Here is a 22,795-nt window from a genome sequence, read left to right on the forward strand (position 1 = left end):
CCTAAGGAGGAATTTTAAGCTACCAGGTGTCTGATGATTTGTCAGTTTGCCTCCTTTCTGTAATTTTATATGCATCTCTCCTTAGTTGAGTTTCTTTTCTTTTTCCTTTTCTCCCTTTTTAGGTTTTAGCCTTGTCCAGATCTGTGTTTTGTCATGGCCCTCTATTTTGATCACCGCATCAAAGCCCTAGATGCAGCTGGGTCCCCCACCCACATCAGTTGGCACCCTGTTCACCCATTCCTGGCCGTAGCCTCCACTGGAACAACATTGGGAGGCAGTGTGGACATCTACCTGGAACAAGTGAGTCCCTGGAGCTACATCTCTGACTGTAATAACTTCTGGTTCTTGTAATTCCTCTGTTCTTGAGTAGGGGACAGTAGGGGAGAGCTATGTCAGATTTGCTTCACTCTAGTTATTCCCTCATCTATTCTCACATAGGTTCATATTCCTCATATCATAAAAGCTGTGGTGTGTGGGCAGTTCTTTTACCCCTGCCATTTAGGTTTGGGTACATGCTTAGGAATGCTTAAGACAGGTTCCACAGCCAATCTTTGGTTACTTGCCTTGGTCTGTGGATGCTTACCCATTGTCCTGTCAGCTCTAGCTCTGCCTTCTATTTTGAATTGCCATTTGAAACTGTAGTAGTTTCCTGTGGTTGAATTAACATTTTACTAAAAACTGGCTTAAAGCATAGAAATTCATTCTCTCTCACAGCTGTTAAGACCAGAAGTCTAAAATTGAGATGTTGGCAGGGCTATGGTCGCTCTAAAATCTGTTTTGTGACCTTCTCTTAGCTTCTATTACTGCTATCACTCCTGGATCTTCTTGGCTCTTAGCTGCATCTTAGAGCTTCTTGCTGGTGTTGGAGGCAGAAATTCTTTAAGTAGCCGCCACTATCTATAATAGGGGATTTTTCTTCTCATCCAACATAGGGTGAGCCTGTGCCAGACACACATATCGAGAGGCCCTTCCAAGTCACTTCCTTGTGCTGGCATCCAACACGGCTGGTCCTGGCTATTGGCTGGGAAACTGGAGAAGTGATAGTATTTAACAAGCAGGACAAGGAGCAGCACACAGTACCCCCAACGCACTCCGCCGACATCACCATCCTCAGCTGGAACACCAGTGGGAGCTGCCTGGTATCTGGTGACAGGGTAAGCACATTCTGTCTCCATCTTCCACCATACTTGTAAGGATGGACCAGGCAAAACATGCTAAAGGCCAAGCTCCCAGATAAAGCTGATCTTGTGAGATGTAGTTTCAAATTTTGTTTTATTTTATTTTGGAAGCAAGTCTTAAAAGTTTTCCTTCTACGGTCACATTCTATGGCCAAAGTTATTTCCATAATTTTAAAAACATTTTGGTAGGAAATTGCTTTTATAGAGATGGTCGGAAGGTCCCAGATACTTTTTTTTTTTGGTGGTGGTTGTAGGACTTGAACTCGGCCTATGCACTGTCTCTGAGTTCTTCAGTTCAAGGCTAGCCTTCTACCACTTGAGCCACAGCACCACTTCCAGTTTTCTGGTGGTCAACTGGAGATGAGTCTCACAGACTTTCCTGCCCAGCTGTCTTTGAACCTCCATCATCAGATCTCAGTCTCCTGAGTAGCTCGGATTACAGGAATGAAGCACCAGCTACAGATACCATTTTAAAATGTCATTTATTTGTTTTGTGTGTGTCCTGGGGCTTGAATTCGGGGCCTAGGTAGCTGTCCCTGAGCTTCTTGTGTTCAAAGCTAGTATTCCACCACTTGAGACACAGCTCCACTTCTGGCTTTTTTAGTAGGTTATTGGAGATAAGAGTCTCATGGACTTTCCTGTCCAAGCTGGCTTCAAATTGCAGTCCTTAGATCCTTAGCCTCCTGAGTGACTAGGAGTATAGGCAAGAGCCACTGGCACCCTAGCTTTAAATATACTTTTAAAAAATAGTTTAAAAGAGTGAAGTATGTACACTAGTTATTAGTAATGTAATATCAGTTTATTCTGAAAATTCTAAAAATATGCCATAATTATTGTACTATTGTGCAAATTATAAAAATATACCATTACTATTTACAGTGTAGTAATAGGGAAAACTGGCTGTAATAAATGGAAGCTACCCCATTTTTAGTAACTCAAGTCTATTCCAAAATTGACAGTTCATTATAAAGAACTGAACAAATAATAATTGCTATCTCCAAGTAATAAAAGAGGGGAGGGTGGGCTGGGAATATGGCCTAGTGGCAAGAGTGCTTGCTTCCTATACATGAAGCTCTTGGTTCGATTCCCCAGCACCACATATATGGAAAACGGCCAGAAGGGGCGCTGTGGCTCAAGTGGCAGAGTGCTAGCCTTGAACGGGAAGAAGCCAGGGACCGTGCTCAGGCCCTGAGTCCAAGGCCCAGGACTGGCCAAAAAATAAAAAAATAAAAGAGGGAAGGGCACAGAGAAGAGTTTCTGGTTTGTTTGTTTTCTTTTTAAATAGTTTGGTATTTCCATGGTGTACATGTAACTGTTCCATAATTTTTTTCTTTTATTTTTTGCCCCTCCTGGGGCTTGAATTTAGGGCCTGGGTACTGTCCCAGAGCCTCTTTGTGCTCAAGGCTAGTGTTCTAACACTTGATCCATTACACCACTTCCAGCTTTTTCTGAGCAGTTTATTGGAGATAAGAGTCTCAGAAGCCAGGAGCTGCTGGCTTGAGCCTGTAATCCTAGATACTAGTGTACTGGCTCAGTTCAGAGCCAGCCCAGGCAGGAAAGTCTATGAGACTTTTATTTCCAATTAACCACCAGAAAACTGAAGGTGGTGCTATAGCTCAAAATAATAGAGTGCTAGCCTTGAGCAAAAAAGCTAAGTACCCAGTCCCTGAGTTCAAGCCCCAAGACCAAGAAGTAAAAAGTGCCTCAGAGACTTTTCTGCCCCAGGCTGGCTTCAAACTGCAATTCTTAGATGTCAGCCTCCAAAGTAGCTAAGATTGCAGGTTTGAGCCACTGGTACCCGGTTCTGGAATTTCTTTTTTTTTTTTTTTTTTTTTTTTGGCCAGTCCTGGGCCTTGGACTCAGGGCCTGAGCACTGTCCCTGGCTTCTTCCAGCTCAAGGCTAGCACTCTGCCACTTGAGCCACAGCGCCCCTTCTGGCCGTTTTCTGTATATGTGGTGCTGGGGAATCGAACCTAGGGCCTTGTGTATCCGAGGCAGGCACTCTTGCCACTAGGCTATATCCCCAGCCCCCGGTTCTGGAATTTCTTGATTAAGGAACCAGCCTATGTTTTGTAGGGCTGTTGACCTTTTACCTACTACCAATCAGTTCTGTAAAGATGTCTGCTCACACATGCAGTTGATCTCCTGCAGCTTGGTGTCCTGCTCTTGTGGAGACTGGATCAGCGGGGTCGTGTGCAGGGGACACCCCTGCTGAAGCATGAATATGGGAAACACCTAACCCACTGCATCTTCCGGCTGCCCCCTCCTGGCGAGTAAGTATTAAGTGTGCGACTCCTGGGGGGTCTGGCTGTGTCTTCTGTATCCTGAAGGCAGGGGTGCTCCTGACTGCCTTTGTGTTTTTGTTGTTGTTGTTGTTGTTATTTTTTTTGTGTGTTGTTTTTTTCAGCAAGGCAGAGTTCATTCCTGCCGAAGGGTGTACCATCACTGACTGCCTTTTTATTTTCTCTCAGGGACTTGGTTCAGTTGGCAAAGGCAGCAGTGAGTGGTGATGAGAAAGCCTTGGACATGTTTAACTGGAGGAAAAGTGGTTTCGGAAGTTTGCTGAAGATGGGATCTCAAGACGGGCTATCGTTCTTTGTCAGTCTGATGGATGGTGAGGAACATGGTTTATGATTATAGGCGTAAAGCATGTTCAGGATGTCTGGTCAGGATTTTAGTAACAGACATTATTTCAGTTAGCCTTCTCTAGAGAACCTTGGATTTTCCATTTAATAAGCCAAGTTACCCATGAAAAATAAGATGAGGGTGAGGAGGCTCCTCCAGAGCCATAAAAATGAGCCAGAGCAATCCCTGCACCTTGAAATGGTCTCACCCACTCCGCTTCGACACCCAGGAAGGAAGAAAGGACACCAAGACGAGGCTGGTTAATGTTGGAGCAACAGCTTAATGCAGGGCAGGAGGAAGCGAAAACCATGCAATGAGAAAGGGCCACTTTGGGACAACTGACCAGGAGAAGTGGGGGAAGTCCAGAGAGAGCCTGGCAAGAAGGCAGAGAGCACACCAGCAACATAGCACCAACGAGACAAAAGAGGCCATCGTCAAAGGCATGGGTATAGGGAAAATGTAGGTAAACCTAAAGGTAACAGACTGAGATGATCTGAGTCACTAAGCTGCAGAACCAGCATGGTCAGCAGAGGCAAGATCCTTTGTGAGAACCGTGGGAAAGGAGGTGATGGGGACACTTAGACCCGTAAAATGGAGATCACACTATCAAATGTGCTGTTTCTAAATTCTTATAATGAAGATGTCTTATTTTGGAATTGTCCTTAAGTAGATAGAAATGGCTGCTTGTGAGTGTCAGGGAAACACAGATAAGCCAGGGCCCCTAAAGTGACCTGTCTCTGTTCCCAGGGATAGTGCACTATGTGGATGAGAAAGGCAAGAGCATCCAGGTTGCATCCACAGACAGTGCCATCCAGACGCTGTTCTACATTGAGAAGAGGGAGGCATTGGTGGTAGTCACAGAGAAGCTTCTACTGTCCCTGTACGTGGTGACACCCGAGGGAGAAGCTGAAGAAGTGATGAAGGCAAGTAGGAAAACCGGGGCCAAGTTCTTGGGGCTACTTTGAGTGTCTTTGATTTGCAAGACTGGACTGGACAGCTGTCACTGGTTCAAGGGCAGCTAAACTGGCTATTCATGCTCACTTTCTACCATGGGCGGGTCAGTCTATACAGGTAATAGAAACAAGGTTTTCCAGCATCTGAGCAAATGGGAGGAGTATTGGGGGAGTCTACACTTGCTCCTGGAGCCTGCAGCCACTGTCAGTGGGCTAGCTCACAGCTCATGGAATATGACAGAATGCCACCTCTCACTGCACCAGGGTCCCGTCCTCCCTTAGGAATTCATTCAGCCCAATTCCCTCCTAAAGGCCCTATCTTTACATATAGTCCCATGAGTTTCAACGTGTAAATTTTGGAGAACACAGTTCAGAACATAGCATTGGCTCTGAAGTACCTACTCAGTCACTCACCAGTGGGTGGCAGGGTACAATTTTAGCCAACATGGTTCTGTGCAAGGTGGCAATAGTGAGCACCCTAGAAACACCTGCCTTGGGCCATATACCAGGCCGCCATCACTTGGCTGGCACGCCAGTTGCTATTTGTTTCACCTATACATCTTGAAAAGCAAGTTCACATTTCCACGTCTATGAATTGTCCTGTGATCCCTCCACCTGGTGCATCTCCGTGATGTCACTGAAGACCAGATTCCAGGCTCAAAGAACCTGGAGCAGGCAGCTCAGCAAGAGGCGCAGCTTCCTTCACACACATTGTCCTTACACAGGTGAAGCTGAGTGGGAAAACTGGTCACCGGGCAGACATTGCTTTGATTGAGGATGGCCTGCTCGTGACAGCCATAGGGGAAGCTGTCCTCAGGTAAGAGATTATCTTTCCTTTCAAGTGCATCATGCTTCTAGAAAATTCTATCAGCAAGAACAAGCTCTCCCTCCCACCCCCCCCCCCTGCCAATCCTGGGGCTTTAACTCAGGGCCTAGGCACTGTCCTTTGAGCCTCTTTGTGTTCAAAGCTAGCACTCTACTACTTGAGCCACAGCACCACTTGTAGCCTTTTCTGAGTAGTTTAGTGGAGATGAGAGTCTCATAGACAGTCCTGTCTGAACTATATTCAAACCACAATCCTTAGATCTCAGGCTCCTGAGTATCTAGGCTTAAAGGCATGAGCCACCAGTGTCTAGATTAGTATGAGGAGTTTTTACTCATTAAAGATACCATTTGACCAGCTTTCAGAGGAGGAACAAAGCATAGAGGCCCCAGGAGACCCCGTCTAACCCAGTGCCCTCCCTGCAGTTCCCTGCCTCAGCAGATCCCATGGCCCCTTTGTCTGCTCCTGGAATTGTTTGCCTGCTATTAAGAGGGCTCTGTTTAGGTTTTTTGAGTCATATGAGATCTTCAGCTCATGGATTCAAGCAGTGTTCCTACCTCCTGTCTGGGTGTGTGCCACCAAATCCTCTGCCCAGAGTAAATAGAATCAGGCACTTGGTGTCCACAGGATGGATGTTCAGGGGCTTCTGGTGTTGCTTAATGTGATTAGGGTTTGAGTCTTCTCTACATGGCCTAATGTCACATGTGACCCACCTTTAAGAAACTGCACTTTACCAACAGGTCATAAAGTGGTCTTAAACATGCTTCTCTCTCTCTCTCTCTCTCTCTCTCTCTCTCTCTCTCTCTCTCTCTCTCTCTCTCTCTCTCCCCTCCCCCCCCCCCATGGGGCTTGAATTCAGGTCCTCAGCACTGTCCCTGAGCTTCTTTTGCTCAAGGCTAGCACTCTACCACTACCACTTGAGCCACAGCGCCACTTCTGGCTTTTTCTGTTTATGTGGTGCTGAGGAATCGAACCCAGGGCTTTGTGCATGCTAGGCAGGCACTCTACCACCAAACCACATTCCCAACCCCAACATTCCCTTATACTACAAACCTGAAGACTATATCCTTTGTCTGGTCTTAAATCTGTTGTGCAGTTTCAACACAGGACTCCAAGCAGAGGGAGAGGGAGGGGCTCTAACATAGTGGTGACACAGCTTTTACCTTTCTCTTGCAGATTCTGGGACTTGGAACGAGGAGAAAACTATATACTAAGTCCAGAGGAGAAGTTTGGCTTTGAAAAAGGAGAAAATATAAACTGTGTTTGTTATTGTAAAGCTAAAGGTGAGATTTCTTGGCCTATCATGAAAGAAACAAAACCTGGCTGGGTACCAGTAGGAGGCCTGAGATCAGGGGATTGACATTTAAGTCAGAGTAGGAAGTAAATTTCCTATTTATCAGCAAAGATGCCAGACTAGAGGTGTAGCTTAAATGGTAGAACACTTGCTGTGAGCAAGTAAGCCAAATGTGAGTGCAAAGCCCTGTGCTCAAGTCCTGGTACTGGAAGGAGGGAAGTAGGAGTGATGTAGGAGGACGGGCAGGCCAGCTGGCCAACTTTAAGCACTGTGTTCAAGATGCAAAATGTAGTGAAGTTTAGGGCCTATTCAAATAATGATTGTAACTAACATCAGTTATTTGAATATAGTTACTCAAAGATTAGTAAATAACACACTGACATTGATGCCTATCCCCTCCTGAAACCTCGTGATGGTAGAAAACATGTGTTCAGAGGCTGGGGATATGCCCTAGTGGCAAGAGTGCCTGCCTCATATACATGAGGCCCTGGGTTCGATTCCCCAGCACCACATATACAGAAAATGGTCAGAAGTGGCACTGTGGCTCAAGTGGCAGAGTGCTAGCCTTGAGCGGGAAGAAGCCAGGGACAGTGCTCAGGCCCTGAGTCCAAGCCCCAGGACTGGCCAAAAAAGAAAACGTGTTCAGAGGGAAAGTATGTGTATATATGTGTATAATAGGTATAAAGGCACTTATCAAGGTCAGAAGAGATCGATTAGTCATAGTGACATTGACTTAACACCTGCCAAGTGCTCAGCACCAGTGGAGCACTGCGGGGAACAGATTGGAGCAAACTGAAAACAGTACAACTTTCACCACTGCCCTTTAAATCTTTTTTTTTTTTATTTTGTGCCTGTACTTGGGCTTGAATTCAGGGTTTAGATAAGTTTTTTGCTCAAGGCTAGTGTACTAACACTTGAGTGCCACAGCTCTACTTCAGGCTTTTTGCTGGCTAATTGGATAACAGCCTAGGCTGACTGTTTTGTTTTGTGTGGTTTTTTTTTTTGCCAGTTCTGGGGCTTGGGACTCAGAACCTGAGCACTGTCCCAGGCTTCTTTTTGCTCAAGGCTAGTACTCTCCCTCTTGAGCCATATCTGTTTGTGTGGTGCCAAGGAGTCATGTGTGTTAGGCACTCTACAGCTAAGCCACATTTCCAGCCCCATGATTTTCAGATCTTGGCCTAAGTAACTAAGATTATAGGTGTGAGCCATGAGCCACCAGCACCTGACTTAATTTGTTTTTCAACTCAATTCCCATGCACTTTGTTTTCACCTGTAGGTCTTCTGGCAGCTGGTACCAGTAAAGGGCGAATAGCCATGTGGAGAAAAATGCCAGGCCCTCCAAGCAGCTGTGGGGTAGAGGGAAAGGACATGTGGGCCCTCCGGACACCCACTGAGCTTGAAGGAAACATCACACAAATGAAGGTACAGCTGTCCTTTTCTGCTGCACAAAATGGAGGAAGGAGTTGGCTTTGGACCTATTTTTATCGATGATTTAAGGCCATATAATTGGGGCTGGGAATATGGCCTAGTGGCAAGAATGCTTGCCTCCTATACATGAAGCTCTAGGCTCGATTCCTCAGCACCACATATACAGAAAAAGGCAGAAGTGGTGCTGTGGCTCAAGTTGGTAGAGTGCTAGCCTTGAGTAAAAGGAAGCCATGGACAGTGCTCAGGCCCTGATTTCAAACCCCAGGACTGGCAAAAAAAAAACAAAAAAAAACAAAAACATATAATTAAGTCATCCTTTTCTCTTTTTCTTTTTTTCTTTTTTTTTTTTTGCCAGCTCTGGGGCTTGGACTCAGGACCTGAGCACTGTCCCTGGCTTTTTTTTTTTTTTGTTCAAGGTTAGCATTCTACCACTGAGCCACAGCACCACTTGCACCACTTCAGGCTTTTTCTGTATATGTGGTGCTGAGGAATCGAGCCTAGAGCTTCATGACTACCATCTGTTTATCTGTTCATCGGCTCATAGACACTTGGGGGCAGTTATTGAATGATGCTGCTGTGACATTTGTATATGACTTTCTGTGTGAACATATGCTGTATTTCTCATAGGCTTTTGGTTCTTTTTTTTTTTCATAATTCCTTTCTCCTTATTGTGCTGTCTCTGACAACACCTTCCCTTACTTGATGAAGCATGACTTACTATAATGAGCATATCTGTAGCAGCTACTTTGAACTCCTTGTTAAGTCCAGCATCTGGGCTTTCTCACATTTTGTTCTTTTTCTTTCCACATGGGACTGAAGTGGGGTTCCCGAAAGAATCTTCTGGCGGTGAGCACCATGAGCTCCGTATCCATCCTCAGTGAACAGGCTATGTCCTCACACTTCAACCAGCAAGTGGCTGCCGTGCAGATCTCTCCCAGCTTACTCAATGTGTCCTTCCTGTCCATGGGGGGATCCTACAGCCTGCGCACAGACATGCACATCAGCGGAGTGTTTGCTACCAAGGTGACTGCCAGCGGCAGCTGGTGGGGTCAGACGAGGATCTTCAACATGAGCAAAAGACCTGCTCATTGTTTGGGGTGATTCAGGGTACCAAGGAACCTCCACCTCCAATTCCATCCTGGATTGTCTTCCTGAATCTCCATGTGTGTCATATTTATGAAGAAAATAATAATCAAAACTTGGGGGCATTTTGTCTTTGGGGGACACTGTGGCCCCATGCTGGGCTGAGGCATGACACAGTGTGGTGGGGCAGGGGCAGGGGGAGAGAAGGGCAGGCTTTGGCAGTGTGCTGTGTGTGTGATCTGCATCACACGCTTCCTGACCTTTACTTTTGGACATGTTTGTCTTAGGATGCTGTGGCCGTCTGGAATGGAAAACAGATAGCAATCTTTGAGCCTTCTGGAACCACCTTACGGAATGCAGGTGGGAGTCTCCTTATTACCCACAGAGTGTTGGCATGTGGGGTGACCCTCATGTCAGTTTCCATGCCTGAGTCTGCACTGTGGCTCTGGTCCATGCTGCCAGGGCCTCCCATGCCTCATCCTATTGATGTCAGTTAACATTGCTGAAAAACATGAAGCCCGGAGCTAGCCAGCCTGCCTGGTCTCTCTGATTCCTGAATGTTCTGGAATGACCAGCTGCTGTGTCAGTGTTCACCTTTCATTCCAGGGTCCTTCCTGTGTGAGTCCCCTGTGTTAGCAATGTATGAGGAAAGTATTTATACAGTGGAGCCAAACCGAGTTCAAGTTCGGACCTGGCAGGTAAGTAAGTGGCTACTGTGAATTGTAATAATGAAGAAAAACCAGAACAGTCCCAGATTCTTTCTCTAGATTGAGCCAGAGCCTTTGTTGACATTGCCTGCCTCCATCTGATTTCCCCTGTCAGGTGACTCGTCAAGGTGGATTCTAAGGAAGCTACTCTATCCATGGCTATTGGGACCTCTGAAATTGGGCCTATGTAGGGCCTTGGGCCATGAAAAAGACCACTTTGCTGGCTTTTGAATACATGGGGCTATCACCGGTGAGGCTGGGAGGGCAGCAGGGTGGAGTCAGACCTTCCCTGTCTGCATCCCATGCCTCCTTCCCAGAAGCCAGCATAACTTGGTACTTGCTTCCTATGGCTGCTGTCACATCACCACAAACCAAGTGGCTTCAGAAATTTACTCTCTCAGTTCTGAAAGCTGTCGTCGAATCCAGGTGTTCTCAGGGCACCTTTGCCTGGGGTTCTGCCTCAGCTTCCAGAAGCCAGAACTGCTGGCAATTGTTGGTGTCATTGGGTTGCAGAGAACTCGCTCCACTCTGCCCCATTTTCACACATGGTCTCTATCCGTGTGTTCTTTCCTGTGTCTAGTCACACTTAGACTAGTAGAGTGCATGCTTAGCATGAACGAGATCCTGGGTTCTATCTCCAGCATGAAACATATAAATACTCATCATTGAGTATAGGACCCATGTTAAATCAGAATGATCTCCTCCCAAAATCCTTAATCACATCCCCAAATACCCAATGAGGTCTTGTCCACAGGTTTCAAGTAGAGATGTCTTTTGGGAAGCCACTGCCAACCCACTACATGCAGCTACTTTCTGTGACAGGATCACAGCTGCTTTTAGCTGGGGTGTGATTTTTATGGCCAGAACCCATTGTGGTTCCCTGTGCTTGCCCTCCAGGCCCCTTTCATCACACTGGCATCTAGTGAGTGGTCAGACAGTAAATAATATAGTGATAAAAGAATGGAAATGAGGGTGCAGAAAGACCAGCTTTGAATTCCATCTTTCCCCACCAGCTTGCACCTTTAGGTTCCTGGGTGCTGTGCATGTTTCTGCCTCCTCACCCACAGTACTGCAGTGTGCTCTGCCCTGATGGGCTGCACAAGACCACTCAAGAGTGTTGGGTAACAGAAGTGGAGTGCCATGGAAACTGCATTCCTGAGCTCCTGTTTCTTCTTTCTTCAGGGGACTGTCAAGCAACTCCTCCTGTTTTCTGAGTCTGAGGGGAACCCCTGCATCCTGGACATCTGTGGGACTTTCTTGGTTGTAGGGACTGACTTAGCTCACTTCAAAACCTTTGACCTTTCCCGAAGGTACAGCTTTTGTCCATATGGAAGTATTACCTTTTTAAATTAACTGTGTATTGATAGAAAATTAGATCCATGCCAGAAATCTCCTAGGGTCTTGTTTCAATATTCATATGCCACCTCATTTTTAATATGTCTCAGGTCTTGGCCTGAATTCTTTTTTTTTTTTTTGGCCAGTCCTGGGCCTTGGACTCAGGGCCTGAGCACTGTCCCTGGCTTCTTCCCGCTCAAGGCTAGCACTCTTCCCCTTGAGCCACAGCGCCGCTTCTGGCCGTTTTCTGTATATGTGGTGCTGGGGAATCGAACCTAGGGCCTCGTGTATCCGAGGCAGGCACTCTTGCCACTAGGCTATATCCCCAGCCCTGGCCTGAATTCTTAACCTCGGTGTGAGGAGAAGGCGAACCATTGGGGATGTTTGTGGGGCCGAGCATTGCTTTTTGATGTGTTTATCAGAGCCAGGCTGACTCTACAACAAGTGTGAACCGTAACATGTTTTTTTAAAAAAAGATCACTCCTTCACAGTGAAGACAATGAAACTCCCTCCACTAGGTGAGCAAGGTGGGGGCAACCTTGGAAGCATGGGTCCTCGAGGTAATGAGAGGGCACCCCGCCTTCATGCTTTCTCTCTCAGAAGCCCAGAACTCCACTCACACAGGAATATCAGCTCACAGATCCCAGTAGAGGGGTGTTCTGCTCCATTCCTGAGCAGAGCCCCACAAAACTCTCAGGGCCTTAAAAAACCAGGCAAGTCTGAGAAATTATCACCACTAGAGGAGCCTAAAGAAATGTGATGAGGGCTAGGCATGTGGCTTAACTTTAGAATGCTTGTCTAGCGTGCACAGAGCCCTGGGTTCGATTCCTCAGCACCACATAAGCAGAAAAAGCCAGAAGTGGTACTGCGGCTCAAGGGGTAGAGTGCTAGCCTTGAGTAAAAAGCCAGGGACAGTGCTGAGGCCCTGAATTCAAGCCCCAAAACTGGAAAAAAAAAATGTGAAGAGTAAATGTCACGTGGGCTCCCGGGAACATGGTATAGAAAGGAGCTGTGTTCTATTCCAAGGATCATTCCTGTCAGCAAACAGGACCTGCTGGAGGTTGCTGCAGAGGAGGATGAGGGACTGTCCTCCCGCAGTAGCGGCCCCTTGGTGTGGTAGAAAGGGAAGCACAAGGCTGACAAGAGGAGGGCATTTGCTGAAAACAGCAGCATGTACCTGAGAGCCCCCCTGCATCCCGGGCCTGGCCTGGCTCCGGGGCATCTGTGACGCCAGCATGAGAAGCAGCAAGCTGCTGAGCAGAACTTGCCACGAGCCAAGGTCCTGCAGTCTCAGTGACATGCGCAAGGAAAGAAGACAGACAGGTATTGGAGAGCGCCGTGCCTGGCACTGAGGTCTTTCCCTTTCTACTCCCACAGGGAGGCAAAGGTGCACTGCAACTGCAAGAACCTGGCTGAGTTGCTTCCGGGGGTGGGGGCCATCTCTTCCCTCCGATGCAATGCCAGTGGGAACAAGATCAGCATCCTGCTCAGTAAGGTGAGCTTGCCTGTGTCCTGGATGCTGTCACCTGGACAGGGTGGGGGGCTCAGGACCCATCCTACTCACTTCCACTTGCTCTGGCTGTGCCCTCCTGGCTGACATCTTCCATCTTCCTCCTGGGAAGCCCAACCCTTCCTTCATTTGCTCCCTCCTGCCTTCCTATCTTCCCTATGGTTAGAAGCCAGCCCAGGCAGACAAATCCATAAGACTCTTTATCTCCAGTTAATCAGCAAAAAGCCCAAACTGGAAGTCTGGCTCAAGTGCAAAATATATTTATAATCTCTAATTATATGATATGTGTAAAATAACAAAACAGCAAAACTGTTAAGTAGAATAAAGGGAAGTTTCTCTTCCAGTTATGAATCTTGGGAGTGTACCACTGTGGAAGGCAGCGTGGCGAACGGCAGGGTGTTCTCTCATATATGTAATGCAGGGAGCCGAGGTCACAGGCCACACATCACTGTCTTCTTTTTCCCAGGCTGACAACAGCCCTGATTCCAAACTCTGCTTCTATGACGTTGAGATGGACACCGTGACCATCTTTGACTTTAAGACTGGACAGATTGACCAGCGAGAGACGCTTTCCTTTAATGGACACGAGACTAACAAGTAAGATTGTGGCAGGAGGATTATGTTGAGAACAGACTTTGCTACTCAACACCCAGGCAGGTTGTTACTAAGGTTTTTTTTCCAAACCTCAGAAGACCTTAGAAGTAATATAAACAAAAAGTAAAAACAGGGCGCTGATGGCTCACGCCTGTAATCTTAGCTACTCAGGAGGCTGAGGTCTGAGTATCAATGGTTCAAAGCCAGCCTGAGTAGCAAAATCTATGAGATGCTTATCTCCACTAACCTAAAAACAAAAAAACAAAAAATCAAAAGTGGCACTATGGCTTAAAGTGGTAGAGGTGCTAGTCTTGAGCACAAAAGCTCAGGGATAGCACCCAGGCTCTGAAGTTCCAGGACCAGCACAAACAGACAAAAAAAGAAACCCTATGCTTAGTTAGGGTTAAATTCAAGTCTTTGGTCTCGGGAGGCTGAGATCTGAGAATCACGGTTCAGAGCCAGCCTAGGACAGGAAAGTTTGTGAGACTCTGACCTCCAATAAATTACTGAAAAAAACTGGAAGTAGTGCTGTGGCTCAAATGGTAGAGTACTAGACTTGAATGAAAGAAGCTCAGGAACAGCACCTAGGCTCTGAGTTCAAAGCCCAGGCCCCACCAAAGAAAAGAGCGGGGTGGGGGGGTGGTGGCTGGGGGATGCTCAATGGTAGACTGCTTGTCTAGCAAGCTTGAGACCTGAGTTCAAACCCCACTACTGGAGGGAAAAAGAAAAACCACAGTCACCTCTGGGTCACCTCATGGGAGAGTCCTTTACCCTCTGTAAGATCTCCAGACCTACATGTCATCAAACTGTACCTCACTCGACTTGAAGACTCACCTGATTCCTCAAAGTCTGGGTGAGCCTTCTGACAGGATGCACGCTCGTGTTGGGTGCAGAGATGCAGAGGGACACCATGGTGGTGGCTGTGGCACTCCTCCGTGGCTGTAGGTAGTATTAGCAGAAATGCTCTTCTCTGAGTTGGGGATGGATCTTTTCTTCTGTTTTAGGAACCGTGTCTTTGCGGATGAGAGTCTGAAAAATTACATTCCTATAAGCCACTTCTGGGATCAGAGTGAGCCCAGGCTTTTCGTGTGTGAGGCTGTGCAGGAGACACCTGGAGCTTCACCACAGGCTATGGAGAGACAGACCCCCCTGGAGGACAGCACAGGACACCTGGTACCTGCTTTACAGCATCACATCGACATAGTGGTGAATGTTACCCAGGCATAGGGTTTTCATGATAGGGCTCATGGGAAAATGAGTAGGAACATTCATTCATGTGGAGTAGAATATCTGGTTCCCACGGCGTCAGGCCCAGCAGTCTCTGTGCCTCCTTAACCCACCATTTGGCTGAGAGGAATCTATGCACAGCATTCACATGTCAGTCAGTTGGCACAAGTCAGCCCACCCTCATCCTCCAGGATTAGGCTCCAGGCCAGAATATTCTACTCATGTGGATAGTCAGAGTCTGCCCCAGGAGCAACTGCAGCTGGTGTCAGTGCCCAGAGGTTCTCAGTAGCAAACTCAGGCCTGGATCCTAAAATACTGGGGGGAAAATGCTTCTCTAACATTGAATGAGGGAAACAAAATTGGCAGAGAAATTGTGTCTGTTGGGGCCAGGGAGCAATGAGAACAACACCTAGCCAAGGAGTGAAAGGAGATAGCACACATTAGTGGGAAGGTTATTTCCTGGCCATTTGATTGAGTTCCTTTCATCTTTTGTGAAGGTAACATGCAGTTGTAAGCATTCACACTGCAATGTGAGGAAAGGCTCCACCTTTTTCTCACCCCTTGCTAGTTCCTGTTCAGAAATGCCTACAGGTTGACAAGGTCCAGCACTCACTAGTCCTCAAAAACAATGGAGAGTCACTGTTGTCCTTGTTGCCACTGTTGGTTTTTAAATCAGAGGAAAGAAGTCCAAGGGGAGAACTCTTTAAAACATAAGAGCTCGTTAGTTTCCTAACTAGCTCAAGCAGGAGGCGTCTTAGGGTCTGCTTGTCAAAGACTTCCAGGATGCATCCTTCTGGAAAGCAGCTTGGTTCTTCCAGAGGGGCTGGTGCAAGCTGAAAAGCCTTGGCAGAGAAGTGTAGTAGTCACGCCCCAAGGGGGAGCCTGGCTATGTCTGTGTTCATTCCTTCCTGTGTTTTCTGGGTTTCATAAAACACCCTGGCAATGAAAATAGAAACCAGGAAGAATATGAAAACTGGAATAATATTGTCCTTTCTCTCAGGAAAGCGTTTTGATTCTGTCATTCTTCGCTTCCGAAGAACATGGCTTCTTGCTCCATGACAGCTTCCCCCTGCCTCCTGCCTACCAGAACCTCCTGGGGATGGAAGTACCCCACTATTACTTCACGAAAAAGGTATGTGTTCATGAGACGTGGCAGGTGCAGGGACCTCATGATTGTGGGAGCTACCAGCCCTAGGTGCATAATGATGGACACATGCTAAAGAAGAATATGTTTAGATTGGCTCTGATTTTTCACATCATCATGTAATGCCATACATACTGCACGGTTACTAGAGGGTGGCATATGAACATTTTATATATTACATTTTAACATACATTAAGATGGAGTTGATCTTCATGAAAATCAGGAAGAGTTCATGGAACTTGCCAAATTCAAATACTTGCTGCTCTATCCATGCAACTTTCTTTGACTGCCCCATTTTAAGTAGATTTTTCCAACCACCAGACTCACGGTTTTCTGAATTTCATTCTTTTACTTTGTCTTTCTTATGTGTTTTAATTTCTCTTTGAGAAATCAGATAGGAAAGCTCATTGAAATTCTATCAGCTGGTTCTGGTGGCTCACACCTATAATCCTAGCAACTTAGGAGGCTGAGAGCTGAGGATGGAGGTTCAAAGCCAGGAAAGTCTGTGAGATTTTAATCTCCATTTAATCACCAGAAAACTGGAAGTGGTGCTGTGGTTCAAGGTAGTAGAGCACTAGCCTTGAGCTGAAAAGCTCAGGGACAGTGACCAGGACCAGAGTTATTAAAAGAAAAAAAAAAAACTCATTAGATCCACATTGTGGATTTTCGTTCCTTCCCCACATTTATGCATCTTTTCTCTCTCGTTCTCACCTCCCATCTGTGCCCACACTCACAGTTGTTGTTCCAGAGAGGAGGCCTGTACAGCGCAGTCGTAAGTACAGAGCCCGAGTTACAGTGTGTCACCTTGACATAGTTTCCTCTAGACCCTTGTCCCACGTCATGTGTTCAGTTGTGTTGTGTGTGCACTGACATTTGCTGGGCTGCTGGGGCTATTTGGTTTGAGCAGGACACCATGGCACCTAGCAAAGCTTGCCAGGAGCCTGCCAACTCCAGCCTGATGCGGACCTGCAGCCAGCACAGCTTTCCCCAACCTGCAGCCAGCACCTCCTTCCCCCCGATGTCTGAGGACAGTGTGCTTAGTCACTTAGCAATATGGGGAGTATCATTAGTTTAGACTGAAGAGTGCAGCTGAAGAATAGCCATAAGGCATTTTGTTCTTTTTTTTTTTTTTCTTTTTCTGGCCAGTCCTGGGGCTTGGACTCAGGGCCTGAGCACTGTCCCTGGCTTCTTTTTGCTCAAGGCTAGCACTCTGCCACTTGAGCCACAGCGCCACTTCTGGCCATTTTCTGTATATGTGGTGCTGGGGAATTGAACCCAGGGCCTCATGTATACGAGGCAAACACTCTTGCCACTAGGCCATATCCCCAGCCCCGCATTTTGTTCTTTTAAAGGCTATCTACACTATGGTCACGCACAGTGGAAGCCACCTGTAGTCTCAGCACCCCGGAGCTGGAAGCAGGTGGAAGCATTCAAGTTTGAATGAATAACAAACATACGCATTTACACATCCATACGTGCGTGCATATATAAAGTTAATACTGCTGTCATTGGGTTTACCTATGTGCAAATTCCTGTTCCTTTCCTCCAGGCTTGCAGTGTATACTCATTCAGGGGTGGTCTGGGAGATAATTCAGCAGCTAGACCCTAGGCCTGTATTATGTGTGGTCACTGTGTGACCACAAAGTCACACAGTGGTCACACAGTTACGGTGTGAAATAAGTAGCCCTTGCCTCACAGAGCTGTGAGTTTGCACAGGCTGCTCACAGTGAAGTGGCTTCTAATGAGACCCTGATAGGGGCCAATGGGGATCATGATAGGAAGTCTGGCTGCTATGTATTATACCAGAACAGACATTTTTCTTTTCTTTTTTTTTTTTTTGGCCAGTCCTGGGCCTTGGACTCAGGGCCTGAGCACTGTCCCTGGCTTCTCCCCGCTCAAGGCTAGCACTCTGCCACTTGAGCCACAGCGCCACTTCTAGCCATTTTCTGTATATGTGGTGCTGGGGAATTGAACCCAGGGATTCATGTATACGAGGCAAGCTCTCTTGCCACTAGGCCATATCCCCAGCCCGACATTTTTCTTAATATGTTTTTTTAATATTTTTGTTTTTGTGCCAGTCCTGGGGCTTGAACTTGGGGCTTGCACTGTCCTTGAGCTTCTTTTGCTCAAGGCTAGCACTCTACCACTTTGAGCCACAGCATCACTTCCGGCCTTTTCTGTTTATGCGGTGCTAAGGAATTGAATCCAGGGCTTTATGTATGCTAGGCCAGTACTCTACCACTAAGCCACATTCCCAGCCTCCAAGCATTTTTTGTGTGTGTGTGTGGATAAGATCTTGTTTTTGTGTACGTTTCCTGACAGTTTCCCATTCACTCAAGTCAAACTCTTCAGCCTCCCATTTGAGAGTTGAAATCTGTGGACCCTAAATTCAGCCTCCCAGACTTCACTGCTGCAGGGCTTTTATGTATACCTTGTTCTGTGCCTGGGAAGGCCACAGCCAGGTCTGACAGGTCCCACCACTTTTTCAAGGTCCAGGTCCTCCCCAGGCCTGGTCACTGGAGTTGCAGGTAAGCCTCAAAAGGAGAAGTGAGGCTGAGTTATTCAGGAGAACGTCACTAATAGTGTACACCCACAGTCTCAGCCCTTGGGAAAGTGAGACCAGAGGACTGCAAGCTAAAGACTAGTTTGGGCTAGTTTTTAAAAACACAGAAGTCAGAAGTGAGAGATGAAGACTCATGGTGGGGACCTGGGCCAGGAAGGGTGTGACGTAACTAATCCCCTCCACTGGAGAGAGAGCCTGCAGAGCAGGGGCTCCAGTCTGGAAAAAGTGGGCTGGGTAGTGTGGTGTAGCACAGCACCCAAAGAGGCAAGGGCAGCAGAGGATGGTGGGAGAGCAGTGGATCCCACTAGTTCATGTAGGAAGTGCTGGATGTAGAAGACTAGAGACCCAGGCTCTGAGAGCTGGTGACTCAACTTGTAATCCTAAACTACCCAAGAGGCCGAGATCTGAGGATGACAGTTGCAAGCCAGCTTTGTGGACTGAGATACTCTTACCTCCAATTAGCTAGCCAAAACTAGTAGAAATGTAGCTCAAGTTGTGGAGTTCCAGCCTTGAGCAAAAAAGCCTCTAGAGGGAAGTAGGGAGGGAGAGAACCCTAGGTTTAGTCGAGGTAGGGTTTAAATTTAGGGTGTCACACTTGCTAGGCAGGTACTTGACCATTTCAGCCAAGCCCTTTGTGCTTTAGTTATTGAGGGAATAAAGTCTTACATTTATGCCCAGACTAGTCTGTATTAAGATACTCCTATTTATATTCTTTTTATTTTGTGAGTCCAGAGACTTGAACCCAGGGCCTGAGGACTATTCCTGGATTCTTTTTGCTCAAGGCTAGCACTCTACCACTTGAACCACAGCGCCACTTCCAGCTTTTTCTATATATGTGGTGCTGAGGAATCAAACCCAGGGCTTCATGTATGCTAGGCAAGCACTCTACCACTAAGCCACATTGCCAGCCCTCCTATTCTTGCATAGCTGAGACCACATACATTGGTAGTGCTATGTGTATAGCATCACACACATTGGTTGAGACAGATTCTGCAAACTTTTTACTAGGATTGGCCTTAAAACATGATCCTCTCAGTCACTAATCCCTAGGAGCTAGGATTACAGGTATATACTTGGCTAGCAACAGCCATTTTTAAATTTTTTTTTTTTTTGCCAGTCCTGGGGCTTTGTTTTGCTTTGTTTTGTTTTTGTTGCCAGTCTTGGGGCATGAACTCAGGGCCTGAGCACTGTCCCTGGCTTCTTTTTGCTCAAGACTAGCACTCTACCTCTTGAGCCACAGCGCCACTTCTGGCTTTTTTCTATATATGTGGTGCTGAGGAATCGAACCCAGGGCTTCATGTATACAAGGCGAGCACTTAACCACTAGGCCATATTTCCAGCCTGCAACAGCCATTTTTAGTTGTTGAGATTCTGCTGTTAGTGAGTTGGAGGCTCAGAAAAGAGTTTATCTCCCTCCCTCTCTCTCTCTCTCTCTCTCTCTCTCTCTCTCCCTCTCCCCCTCTCCCTCTCCCTCTCTCTCTCTCTCCCTCCCTCCCTCTCCCTCCCCAATCCTGGGGCTTGAATTCAGGGCCTGGGCACTATCCCTGAACTTCTTTTTGCTCAAGGCTAGCACTCTACCACTTGAGCCACAGCACCACTTCCAGCTTTAGCTCTTTATGTGGTACTAAGGAATTGAACCCAGGGCTTCATGCATGCTAGGCAAGCACTTCCCAGCCCAAGAGTTCATATCTCGACAACCTTTGTTTACTTGTTATTTGCAACTGAAGACTGAAGTTGGGATCATTTCCAGTGACTCTAAACATTTTCTAGGACCCTGAGAGGACCACTTAGCCTGTGACTACCTGCAGGTAGATTTTCCCAGGATGACATAAAAGTAGAGGTGACCAAGAGTCAATGTTACCTTTGCACACAAACTGACAAGCAAATGCGGCCTTTCTCCTCCAGCCTGGAGAGGCAGACACTGAAGACAAGGTGGATTCTGATCACAGCCAGATACCCCAGATGGTGGCCAAAAGACCTCTTCGAGACTTTGTGGGGCTGGAGGACTGCGACAAGTCCACTCGAGATGCCATGCTCAACTTCAGCTTCTTTGCCACCATCGGAGACATGGACGAAGCTTTCAAATCTATCAAACTCATCAAAAGGTGAGGATTCCATTCCCATAGGCACATGTTGCAGTCTTTATTTTTTCCTATGCCTACTCAATTTGATTTTATGTCATTAACTCTTTTGTGATTGTGTCATGGTGCATTTAGTGGTTTTCTCACTAGGTGAAAAGCTGCAGAGCTCAGAGAGCAGGACATACGTGATACACCATGCCCAGAGCCAGTGCATTTGGTGGAGCAAGTAAGCCTGGCACTTTGGTTTTGCAGTGTCAGGAGCTCCCAAGCTGTTGTCTAATTGCTTTGTTCACTAGTACATGTTCAGGGTACTTCCTGGTTGGAAGTTTTGCAACTGTTAAATTCTGCTCAAAAGTGTCAGTATGTAAACACTAAACCAGTAAGATGAAATGCAATTAAAATTGTTGTAAAGAAGGCATTAATGAGGAGCTGTCAAGCACAAGCACCTTTCTCTCCATTCCAGAGGGAACTCAGAAACTCTTGGCAAAAGTATTTGACAAATTTTAATTTCAAAGGGGTAGAAGAACTACAGAAGATTGATACTATGGGAGAAGAAGGTTATAAGATTAAGTTGCTCAGGGGGAATGCTATTTGCAATGATGATTTTGTAGTCGGGAAGGCGCCTTTCAAAATACTCATATAGGGATTGGAAATGTGGCTTAGTGGTGGAGTGCCTGCCTAACATGCATAAAGCCCTGGGTTCGATTCCTCAGTACCACATAAACAGAAAAAGCTGGAAGTGGTACTGTGGCTCAAGTGGTAGTGTTACTCTTGAGCATAGAGAGGTTCAGGCCCTGAGTTCAAGCCCCAGGACCAGCAAAACAGCAACAACAACAAAAAACCTCAGGATTATATGGGATCCCTTGACCACTGTCCTTCTAAGCCAGAAAGGCCAGAGCCTACTATAATTCAAGTCAGGTGAAAGAAGGCCATAGCTCAGTGTGTCCTTTAGGGTGCTGTTCACGGACCCGGTTCTGGTCCCTTCTCCTCTGGGTGGTGAGTGTGTCATAGAGGGCATAAGTGCTTGTTAGGCATTATGTGTTTAAAGCTCTACCAGTTTCACCATTTGTTGTGACTAAAGACAAATGCTTGGGACAATATGAACTTCAGAATCTAAAGGGAATCCAGGCACCAGTGGCTCACGCTGGTCATCCTAGCTACTCAGGACGCTGAGATCTGAGGATTGCAATTAGGAGCCAGCCCTGGCAGGAAAGTCCATGAGACTCTTATCTCCAATAAACTACTTGGAAAAAGCTAGAAAGCTAGAAGTTGGGGCTGGGTATGTGGCTTAGCAGTAGAGTGCTTGCTTAGTGTGCATACAACCCTGGGTTTGATTCTTCAGCACCACGTAAACAGAAAAAGCTGAAAGTGGCACTGTGGCGCAAGTGGTAGCACAGAGAGGCTCAGGGACAGCAGCACCCAGGCCCTGAGTTCAAGCCCCAGGGACAGCCAAAAAAAATCTAAAGGGATGGCTTTAGATTCCATAGAGGCTTATAAATGACAAAGCTAGACATTTGCGAAGAGGAACAGCAGCTAGATGATGATCCACATCTGGCTTTGCGCATTCCCTGCCAATGTCAGCTTCCTCTCCCTCACACTGCCCCCTGGTGGCCATGGTCACACAGTACAGCACCGGCCAGAGAAGGCATTTATCAGACTTGTTTCAACCCTGAGTTCCGTAGGACAGATTAGCACCCCAAGGTGAGCTCTCGGGCCTTGTCTGCCTACCTGTTCTGTGGTCAGGTTAGCATCCCAAAGTGAGCTATCAGATTGTTATCTACCTACCTGAGGCATTATGGACTGAGAAGATGGGCCTGTCTGGAAGTGTATAAGAACCAATCCAGCATTTGGCTGAAGGGAAGCTCAAAAGCAACAGCACTTACTTGTTCCCTCCTACTCTACTCATGTTGATTTCCATCCAGGCCGTGTGTTCAGAGTCTACAGCAATGTAAACTGTGTCTTTTTGGCTTTTTTTGGTTTTTGGTCATTTGTGGGACTTGAATTTAGGGCCTGGAGGCTGTCCCTGAGCTCTGGCTCAAGGCTAGCACTCTACCACTTTGATTCCCAGCTCCGCTTCCAGCTTTCTGGTGGTTAACTGGAGATAAGAGTCTCATGGACTTTCCTGCCCGGACTGGCCTTGAATAGTGAGCCTCAGATCTCTGCCTCCTGAGTAGTATCCAGCCTAAACCTTTCTTTTTGTTACTGTAGTGGGGTTTCAATTCCAGGCCATGCACTTGCTAGACAGGCGTT

General features: G+C 47.0%; 1 protein-coding gene across 1 annotated transcript in view; it reads left to right on the forward strand.

The window, feature by feature from the left end:
- Ift140 (intraflagellar transport 140) overlaps positions 1 to 22,795 on the forward strand; it is a 57,469-nt gene that overhangs the window by 1,197 nt on the left and 33,477 nt on the right. Inside the window, exons 2-18 of the mRNA XM_048332924.1 lie at positions 123 to 300; positions 933 to 1,154; positions 3,330 to 3,451; positions 3,650 to 3,792; positions 4,551 to 4,726; positions 5,482 to 5,573; positions 6,756 to 6,862; positions 8,150 to 8,295; positions 9,121 to 9,324; positions 9,672 to 9,744; positions 9,991 to 10,082; positions 11,274 to 11,401; positions 12,804 to 12,921; positions 13,403 to 13,533; positions 14,535 to 14,703; positions 15,758 to 15,889; positions 20,370 to 20,569. Of these exons, the coding sequence (XP_048188881.1) occupies positions 154 to 300; positions 933 to 1,154; positions 3,330 to 3,451; positions 3,650 to 3,792; positions 4,551 to 4,726; positions 5,482 to 5,573; positions 6,756 to 6,862; positions 8,150 to 8,295; positions 9,121 to 9,324; positions 9,672 to 9,744; positions 9,991 to 10,082; positions 11,274 to 11,401; positions 12,804 to 12,921; positions 13,403 to 13,533; positions 14,535 to 14,703; positions 15,758 to 15,889; positions 20,370 to 20,569 (2,402 nt within the window). The 5' untranslated portion in view covers positions 123 to 153. The remainder of the gene's footprint in view (positions 1 to 122; positions 301 to 932; positions 1,155 to 3,329; positions 3,452 to 3,649; positions 3,793 to 4,550; positions 4,727 to 5,481; positions 5,574 to 6,755; positions 6,863 to 8,149; positions 8,296 to 9,120; positions 9,325 to 9,671; positions 9,745 to 9,990; positions 10,083 to 11,273; positions 11,402 to 12,803; positions 12,922 to 13,402; positions 13,534 to 14,534; positions 14,704 to 15,757; positions 15,890 to 20,369; positions 20,570 to 22,795) is intronic.

Source organism: Perognathus longimembris, chromosome 23 (genome assembly GCF_023159225.1).
Source record: "Perognathus longimembris pacificus isolate PPM17 chromosome 23, ASM2315922v1, whole genome shotgun sequence".
In the NCBI taxonomy this organism is placed as follows: Eukaryota; Metazoa; Chordata; class Mammalia; order Rodentia; family Heteromyidae; genus Perognathus; species Perognathus longimembris.